General features: G+C 60.5%; 1 protein-coding gene across 3 annotated transcripts in view; it reads left to right on the top strand.

The window, feature by feature from the left end:
- The first annotated feature begins 6,643 nt into the window (after window positions 1–6,643).
- RELT (RELT TNF receptor) overlaps window positions 6,644–9,452 on the top strand; it is a 14,898-nt gene continuing 12,089 nt past the window's right edge. The window contains exon 1 of one of the 3 annotated variants that reach the window (XM_027774102.1): window positions 6,644–7,286. In XM_027774102.1, the coding sequence (XP_027629903.1) occupies window positions 7,242–7,286 (45 nt within the window). In that variant the 5' untranslated portion in view covers window positions 6,644–7,241. The remainder of the gene's footprint in view (window positions 7,287–9,452) is intronic. The other 2 variants (XM_027774109.1, XM_014590282.2) reach the window with 2 other exon arrangements.

Consider the following 9,452-nt stretch of genomic DNA (forward strand, 5'->3'; position numbering starts at 1 on the left):
GCGCGCTATAAGGACAGGGGGGAAACAAAGGGCGCGGGGGGGGGGGGGGCTTTGCAAGGTGCTAGTGCTTCGGGGGTCCAAACCTAGGTCTGTCGGTCTCGAGAGCCCGGATTCTTTGCTGGGCTGTCCTTGGAAGGATGAGCCATAAAGATAAACTGCCCCCTGCTGTGAGCACGTGCCCTGTCCAGTGGGTGCAGACCAGTGAGGCAGGGTCTGAGTGTGTGGGTGGAGTGAGAGGGAAGAGGGGCTTCCAGGAGGGACCCCTGCAGTGTGAGCAGAGGGCCCTGGGCAGCATGCCCCCTCCTCCCCTGGCCTGCTGTGTGCCTGGGGGAGGTGACCCCTTCTGGGCAGGAGCCAAGGGAGATGGAAAACAGGGCTGAGAGGGGCCTAGAGAGGGGAGGGTCCTTCATGAAGGGCTGCCTGGGCCAGGCTTGACCGTAGGAAGAGCCACTGTCCCCTGTGAACTCTGGGTCCTTCCATTGCATGAGGTTAACTGCACCGGCACTGTCGCCACAGGTTGGAGGGGAAGCTGAAGCTCGGGGTGGAGGGCTGGGTCCTGACTGCCGAGCTTGGTGTGGGGCTAGGTGGGCACAGGTCTGTATAGGGACAGGGACACGGACTCCGGGTCTGCCCACCCACCCACGCTGCTGAGGTTTAGTTGGTTCAGAAGCATCCTGGCCACACCCGGGCCTTCGGGCGACCTGGACTCCCAGTATGGGCTCCTTCTCTCGTCTTCCAGGCTGTGGTGAGGACTGGGCTTGCTGCCCCCCGGGGCTCCCAGGTCCCACTGACCCCTCCGTATCCACCTGTGAGACAGGGCCAGCAGCTATGCGCAGAGGCGGGCCCGGGGCTCAGGGAGGTAAGTGGCCGGCCAAGGCCGCTGCTTGCTACGGGGCATAGCCAGAGCTTGGGCCATCTCTGCACACGTGCTGACCCCAGCCCTCAGCACAGCTCTGGGGGTGGGCTTGACCTGAGTTTGCCCCCTGGGGGTTTCTCCAACATCCCAAGTCTAGGGCAGGCTGAGGCTGCAACCAGGGATGCAGTGGGCCAGGTCCAGGTCAGGGCAATGGGCTGAGCAGACGCTGGACCCCCGTCATGTTAGTGATTTGGTCCCAGATGCATGGCTGGGGCAAGAGGCAAAAGTGGCTTCCTGGAGGAGGAGGCAGTGTAGCAGGGGCTGCAGTGAGATGTCCTGAGCCCTTCCGCCCCGGCCTCTTGCTGTCTGTCCTGGAGTAGGGAATAGGGGAGGCAGTACAGGACTGGCCCATGGTGCTGAGAGGTTGGAAGTGGGCTAGAGCAGACCATGCAGGGACAGTGGGACCATCCTGAGGGCAGGGCCAAGGACTGTCACTTGTCCCTACTCCATGGTGAGTAAATGTTGATGCCTTGAGACCAAGTTATTGCCATTTTACTTAGTCTCTCTGAGCCTCAGCTTCTGCGCCTGTGTAGCATGGAGGTGTTCAGTGAGACCCAGGTGGGAGAGGGAGTGAGACATACAGTGGGTGCTTAGTGAGGGCTGTTTGGAGCCCCAGACACCCCTCCCCGAGCTCCAGACCCGCCGGGAAGGGAGGATTGCTCTGAACCTTACCCAGACTGGGAGGAGCTGGGAGGGCCAGGTCTGGCCACCTCAGCCCTTTTCTTAGCCTCAAGGGGCTAATTAGCCCCCTCAACCCCGCCTGCCCACCTGAGCCAGGAGGGCTGAGGGGCAGAACCAAGCCCAGCCCCCGGGGGTGGCTGGGGAGCAGCTGCCCCTAGCCCTGCAGTGGCCCAGGATAGAGCTTAGCACTGGAGGAGGCTCACCCCAGGGTGGCCGAGGCTGCCGAGAGAGCCAGGAGCAGGGTCACCCTTCTCACTGAGAGCCCTGTGCCAACCCCTGCACAGCTCTGGGTAGCGGCCCTGGTGAGCTGGCGCTCCACCCTGGGGCCTTGTCTTCCTCCCACTGGGAATTCCCAGCCTTCCCGCCTTCCTGCCTCTTCCGGTTCCCAGCCAGAAACAGGCACAGTGAGGCATAGTGACTGATTTCTTTTTAAATTCGCTCCAGCTCCAGCTAGAGCTGGCACAGACCAGGATGGCGGGACGAGTACAGATGTAGGCGCATCCCAGAGGTGCAGAGACTGCGGCGGAACAGCGCCCCTGCTGGGCCCGCCTGGTCCTTCCACAGACCTCAGCGGACCTGCTCGCTGTGGGCCACAGGTTCCCGAGCCTTGGCTGTCAGGATGGCCCTCTTCTGTGTGCCAGGCTCTGGGGTGAGGGCAGACAGGAGGCCGTCCATCCCTGCATCACCACTGACTGTGATCCCCGACCTCAGTTTACCCAGGCGTGAAACGGGAGTGCTCGCCTCTCCCATGAGGAATGGGGAGCCTGGGCTGCCCCGGGCTGGGGTCGTTCCCGCCTCCGGTAATGGAAGAGAAGCAGGCGGTGCCTACGTGCCCTCGCGGCTGCCCAGTGTGGGCACTGCCCTACTTCGGCCCCAGTTGCCAGGGAACCACTGGGTTCCTCGCTAACCTGGATTTTTCTCTTGTCGATGGGCGGCCTTTGTCTTCCTGCCGCAGCCACCGCCGAGGGAGGCCCACGTCCAGCTGTCTCCCAGCAACCCCAGCCTCTGGAGGCTGAGGGAAGTCCGCAGGCCCTGGGGCCACTGCCTGGGAAGCAGAGGACCTGCCTCCCCAGTGCCCACTCTGGGTGGGCACCTGCTCCTCCCTCCACCTCCCCTAGCCCAGCCTCACTTGGCAGGCAGCCCAGGGAGCTGCGGAGATGCAAATTGTTCCATGCCTCTCCCCCTGCTTAACCCTTCAAAGCTCCTACATGTCCAGGAGAGAGTGCTAGCTTCTGGGCTTGCAGCCGAGAAGGGTGTGACCTGGCACTGCCCACCAGCCTGCCCGGACTCCTCCTCTCCTTCAGCCTCCCGCCCCGAGATGCCCACTGTGGCTTCTCAGGTGCCTTGCCTAGGGCTTGGTGCTGACACTAAATGTAAGAGAGGACCGCCCGCGTGACGTGCCCCTGCCCGTCAGGTGTGTGCCAAGCTTCTCCACAGGGTACACATGGAGAAACTGAGGCACGCTGAGGCGTAGTGACCGATTTCTTTTTAAATTTGCTACCGGTCACGCACACTCAGTGTACATGATAGAGAGAAGAAAAGTGAGAAATTACCTCCCACTCCCCCCCCACGAGGGGATGCCCACACCACAGTCCCTTCTCCGTTCTCCCCCTAGGATTTGGGGCACACATGCACACGTGCCTGGTGTGTTTTTCAAGCCGCCAGGTCTGGGACTCGAATGCACAGTCTGCCATGTGAGATCTAGCCACCTTAACTACCAGCCGCCAGCTGGCCTGATGGCAGTTGATTTGGGGGAGGCTTACTCTGTGCCAGACTGTGTGGAGTACTGCGTGTCTTGCCCCTCACAACAGCACTCTGCAGGGATCTGCGGCCAGAAGCCAGAGCTGAGCAGAGCAGGCTGCTCCTGTGCATGTCCTGAGCTGGCCTGGCTGCAGCGTCTGCTCACGCCCTCCCCGGTGCCCCTGCCTCTGGCTCTTCCCCGTCAGCCTCCGCTCAGGCCTCTGCATCTGGGCCTAGCTGGGTGTCCTAGCAGAGTGCTGAGGACACCCTATCTGCCTCCCGGCCTGGTGCAGACATACCTGCCCAGCCTGGCCCTGGCATGGAAGGCCGCTGTGCAGGACAAGGGGTTGGGTAGACAGGTTGATGTTGAAGGTGGAGCTGGGTGGTGTTTTGAGCTGAGCCCTAGAGGGACAGTAAGGGTCGCCAAGAGCTGGGAGAGGTTTCTGGGAGGAAGTGAAGGTGCGATGTGTCTGAGGGGTAGGAGAAGCACGGAGAGCTGGTGTGTGTGTGTGTGTGTGTGGGGTGTATATGTGTGTGCATGCATGTGTGTGTTTGTGTATGTGTGCTATATGTGTGGGCTGGCAGGGCATGGGGACGCCATTCTGAGAGCGGTGGGTACTGGCCCAGGACTGAGACACTTAGGCTGCAGGGTAAGGCTGACCTGGAGGCCAGGGAGGGGCAGGGACCCTGGGAGATCCTGGGGAGTATAGGGCCCAGCTGGGAGGAGGATAGTGGGGGCAGGGGTTGGTGACCCCAGGGCTTCAGTTCTGGGAAAGGGGAAGCTGCTGGGGCTAGGCAGGGCCCAGCTTCCTCCTCTGCGGCCTCTATGGCTGCACCTCCCTGAGGCTCTGCCAGGGGCTTTCACCCAGTGAAGGGGCCTGCTGTGGCTTTGCTAGTTGGCTCTTCTCCAGGGCATTTTGGGTTCTGATTGTTCAGGCATTTTTTTGGAGGGGTCTCAGGAGCCCTCCATGACCTGTGAGCACGTGAGGGGGAGTCTCCTGTTCGGTCAAGTGGTGCAGGTCTGCAGTAAGCTAGCTCCCGGCCTGCCTTTGCCACCGCCTGGCAGGCAAGCAGCCGTAGAAGCAGCAAGCAGCTGGTTAGGAGCCCACCAGCCCGCAGTAGAGAAGGGGCGCTGGGGCACGCATGCCGTGACCCACTTCAGGCTTGGGGCTCACATGGGCCTCACAGCAGCCTTGCCTCATCCGACAGATGAGGAAGCTGAGACCATCAAGGTGAGGCAAGGCCCACGGGCAGTTGGGGGGCAGAGTAGGAGATTCGGGGTGCCCTCTAGGCTAACTTCTAGGCCTGTCCTCCCTAACCCAGTGTCGGGGACTCTCCTGTCAGAGCGGGGAACCTTGGGGAGGTCCCCGAGGGCACCAGCCTTCACCTTCTGGGGCCCCAGTCTCCCCTCTCTGGTAGGAAGCCCTCAGGAGGGCCTCCAGGACAGGCAGAGGAGTGGCCCAGGGCTTCTGCCCCACCTGCCCAGTGTGGATGCTGGAGGCCTATGGGGAAGGGAAGTGGGGCTGCAGGCAGCACTGTGTGCCCATGGGGTGGAGGGGCCTGCAGCCACATCTCAGGTGGCCAGGCAGCCAGGCTGGAGCGCACAGTCTGGGGTAATTAGCCGGCAGTGTGAGGCGGGGGACAGGCCCAAGCTCGCCCGTAGCTGAGTCGGGGCCTTCCTCCTGGCTGACTCCAGATCACAGGGCTCCGTGTCTGTCTGCAGGGGAGCAGCTGCAGGCCCCTCCCTGGAGCGCTGGTCACCCAGCAGGTGCCCAGCCAGGGTGGTGCTAGGGCCCTCTCCTGGGTGACATGGCCTCTTACTACTTACCCTGCCTCAGCTGTCTGGGCCCACCCGGGGAGCAGGGATGGGTGCCCGGGCTGGAGTAAGCCCTGTGGGATGGGAGGGCCCTGAGGAGAGGCTGGAGGTGGGAACCTGGCCTGCAGGGGGAGGGACCCTTTGGGGAAGAAACTAGGAGTCTTGTGACCAGATTTGAGGAGGGATGGTGGGGAGGAGTCAGGGTGCCATCAGCTGGGTTCTGACTGCCAGCGTGGGTTTCACTCTACCGTGTTCAGCCATTGTCCCTGGATTTTCCCTGGGATGGTCTGAGTCCCAGAGCGGCTGCCCGTGACCTGGAAAGTCCTGGGGATGATGTGGCTGTCACCTGCCCCCAGCCCTCACCCTGGCTGTAACTCAAGCCCTTGCCCTGAGCCCTGTGCAGGGCCAGGCCCAAGCTTGGGGCAGATCAGTTTCCTTGGCTCCTCTTCCAGGCCTGGGAAGCCCGGGCTACCCTGCCCACAGGGACGTGCTGTCATGTGACCCTGGGCCCACTGCAGGCGGTGCTCCTCCCCCAGACTTGGCCTCAAGAGCTCAGGGCTCCTCAGCCTGATGGGCCCGGGCCAGGGGCTGGGCTCTCTGAGCCTGTGAAACTGGAAGCCACCCTCAGGTGCCTGTGCCCACTCTCTTGTACCTGAGGCCTGGCCTCCAAGAAACATCGTGGCTTCCTCCTGATGCCATGGTCCCTTCTGCTGCCTAATCCCAGTCCTTGCTGCTATTTCAGTCTGGAGACTTCTCCAGAAGAGGCCCCAGCCTGGGCCAGCAGCCACCTTGCTTTCCTGTCTTGTGTGCCCAGGGCAGTGTCTGGCACGTTACAGGGGCTACAGAGGTGAGGAAGGCTGAGCGCCGTGGCTGCCCCGCCACGGGTTAGCACGGCCTGAGGCAGAGATGTGGTCAGACATGTCCCAGCCCTCCCTGAGACTTGTGCACAGCGGCCACGTGGAAGGACCAGGAGCCTGATAGGTTGGGGTGAGGAACACACAGGAGCTATGGGAGCCAGACCTAGCTTTAGAGAAACTGGAGAAGCTTCTAGAAAGAGAGGCCTGGGGACCAGCAGTTAGCGTAATGGCTATGTCGCTGGACTCCCATGTAGTTGACAGTGGTTCGCGTCCTGGACCCGATGACTTAAAACTCACGGTGAGCGTGTGTGCGTGCGTGCGTGCCCAAGATCCCGAGAGGAGAATGGAGGAGAAGGGATTGTGGCGTGGCCATCCCCCCATGGGGTGATTTCTCACTTTCTGACCAGCAGTTAGCGTAATGGCTATGTCGCTGGACTCCCATGTAGTTGACAGTGGTTCGCGTCCTGGACCCGATGACTTAAAACTCACGGTGAGCGTGTGTGCGTGCGTGCGTGCCCAAGATCCCGAGAGGAGAATGGAGGAGAAGGGATTGCGGCGTGGCCATCCCCCCATGGGGTGATTTCTCACTTTCTGTCTCTCTGTCTCTCTCTGCCTGGCGAGTGCACGCACCCTATAGCAAAAACCTCTCCAGAAAAAGAAAAAGAGAGAGAGAGAGAGAAAGGCCTGTATGTTGGGCTTTGAAGGGTGAAGAGAAGGGCCTTCCTTGGAGCAGAACTTGTGAGTGGATGGGCCCCAGACGGGCCTGGGTGGCAGCTCACAGCCCAGTCTGCGACGAGTCTGGGTGACTGGAGCCTGTAGCTGCAGGAGCCGCGCAGCCCCGAGCCCTCTATCCCCCTAGCCCCAGGCCCATAGGCTTCCTTCCTCCCAGGCTCCCTGCTGATACACCTGAGAGCACCTAGCTGTTTATGGAAGGGGAAGGAAGCCCTTCCTCCTCGGAACTTCCCCAGCAGACAAAGCTGAGTCTGCACTGCAGCCTGTCTGGCCTTGGGGGGGGTGGCCCAAGAACACAGAGCCACCTCTGCCCCAGCCACACCCGGGGCTGTAGAGCAGGCCGCCCCTGGCTCCGCCTGCCCACAGCATCTCACCAACTGCCTCCTCATCAGATCTTGATGCCCTCCAAGTGGCACTGAGGCCCAGCAGCTGCCTGCCTGTCCCTGTCCTGCTGAGCTGACCTCTGTCTGCCCTAGGTTGGTGATCACCCCCGGTCCCGATGATGAAGCCGTGTCTGCTGTGCTTGCCGCTGACCTGCCTCCTGGTAAGTTGTGGGGGTGGGGTGGGTAGGAGAAGGCAGAATCCTGAGCTCGGCACCCCAGCCCTCCAGGCAAGGGGTACAGATGCTGCTCAGGACCCCATGCTCGTGAGGCTTGGTTCTGCAGCTCTTCCTGGGAAGCCTCGGAGATAGGCAGATCCTTTGAAGCACTCCTGACCCACCCTGACACCAGATGATGACCCAGAAGGGAAGGCCATGGCTGCCCCACTCGGCTTTCCCAAGCCATGCCCATCCAGGCCTGGGGCAGGTGGAAAAGGAAGGACATGCTGGCATTTATGGGCAAGGCAAGCATGGCCAAAAACAAGAGGTCTGTTGTCAGGCAGCCGTGAGAACGGCAGCCCAGCTGGGAGTGCAGGTGCGGGACCTGGAGGATGATGGGCAAGAGAGGCCTAGGGTATGGAGCCTGAGAGCCCACACCTCAGATGTGGAGTTAAGTTTTGTGCTGGGGGTGTGGCAAGTGGCATAGTGGTTAAGGGTGCTGGACTCCCACATGGCTGACTGTAGTTCGAGTCCCAGACCTGGCAGCTTGCTTTCTCACTTTCTTTCTCTTGCTCTGTCCCACTCTGGTAGGTAGGTAGATAGATAGATAGATAGATAGATAGATAGATAGATAGATAGATAAAATATGTGTTGGGCCCAGGCGTGGTAGCACATGCTTCAAGATGCTGTACTCTGCAGGCTAGGACCACATAGAAACTCAGATTCAGTTCCCTTTCCAAACTGAAGGCCAGCCATGATGTCACGTGCCTGTAATTGGCAATGCGAGGAGCCTGGGGCAAGAGGATTGTGAGAGAGCAAGACTGTCTAGAAAAAATAAAAAATATTTGGGGGCTGGGCCAGCGGGTGGCATGTGGTGGTTAAAGCACTGGATTTCCACATGACAGACCACAGTCTGAGTCCCAGACCCAGCAGCTTGAAGATTATGCTGGGCATGTGCATGTGTGTATGTATACCCAAGATCCTGCAAGAATAGGGAAGGGACTGTGGTGGGGCCATCCCCTGTGGGCGGTGATTTCTCATTCTCCCCCTCTGCCTTTCTCTGCCAAGTGCATGTGCTCTATGCCAACAATATTAAGAAAAAGAATCTTGGGGCTAGCTAGTGGCTTGGTACTTAGGCAGCTGAATCTCACGTGGCTGACTGTGCAGGTCAAGTTCCAGACCCAGTGGCTTGAAAAACATACCTAGTGCATGTACGTGTGTCCCCAAAGCCTTGAGCGAAGAGAATGGAGTAGGGACTGTGGTTTGGCCATCTGCTCTGGGGGGTGCTTTCTCACTTTCCCTCTCTGTCTCTTTCCAGTGCGTGCATGGGCATGGTTGGCGATAGGTAGTAAACCAAAGAAAGAAACAAGCTGTATCAGTCTAGGGACCCCACACTCCAGGTCCTGTACTCAGAGGATCTGGCCAACGACCGAGAACCTCAGGTGACTCCAGGTTAAGGGATGTGCAGTTCAGGCAGGTCTTGAAGTCGACTGCAAGACTGGAAGCTTGGGGAGGGTGAGCCTTGGCTTGGGTTTCTCTGAGGGGTGCTCTCAGGTGCTGTGAGCAGTTCTGGGGCCTGAGGCACCCCCAGGCCTCCATGTGACGTTGTCTCCAGGGCGGCTGGCTCTGCACTATGTCTGCACCCCTCAAGTAGTTCAGGCTAAATCGGGAGGACTGGAGGTCCTCTCACAGCAGGAGAGATCGAGGGCTGACAGTCATACCTGAGAGGAAGAAGCAGAGGGAGCCCCACGGGATGGCCTGGGCACACGCGCTCAGAAAGTCCTGCTCGAATGTTCCTGCCCCGTGTGGGTGCAGGGCTGTGACGGGGTGGCCTGGCCTCAGGGAGAGGTCATGGAGGAGGATACAGTCCCAGACTCAGCTGAGGGCCCAGAATAGGAAGCACCTTGGCAGACTCGCCTCCAGGGGAAAACCAGAGGCTGGTTAACGACATGCCCAGCTGATGTGGGGAGGGGGACCCAGGTACAGGAAGAGGGCTGGAATATGGGAGAGGAATTCGAATTAGGAAGCATCTCCTCCTCATTCTGATTAGCTGGAAGCTGTGACTCACCCTTCCGGTTACCCGGAAGGGGTGTGACTCAGACCCCTGGGCTCAGGTCTGTCCAACCCTGCCCGGGGTTTTCCAGCACCTTCCAGAGCAGATGTGGTTCTTTC

This window comes from Tupaia chinensis, unplaced genomic scaffold (assembly GCF_000334495.1).
Source record: "Tupaia chinensis unplaced genomic scaffold, TupChi_1.0 Scaffold000047_1, whole genome shotgun sequence".
In the NCBI taxonomy this organism is placed as follows: Eukaryota; Metazoa; Chordata; class Mammalia; order Scandentia; family Tupaiidae; genus Tupaia; species Tupaia belangeri.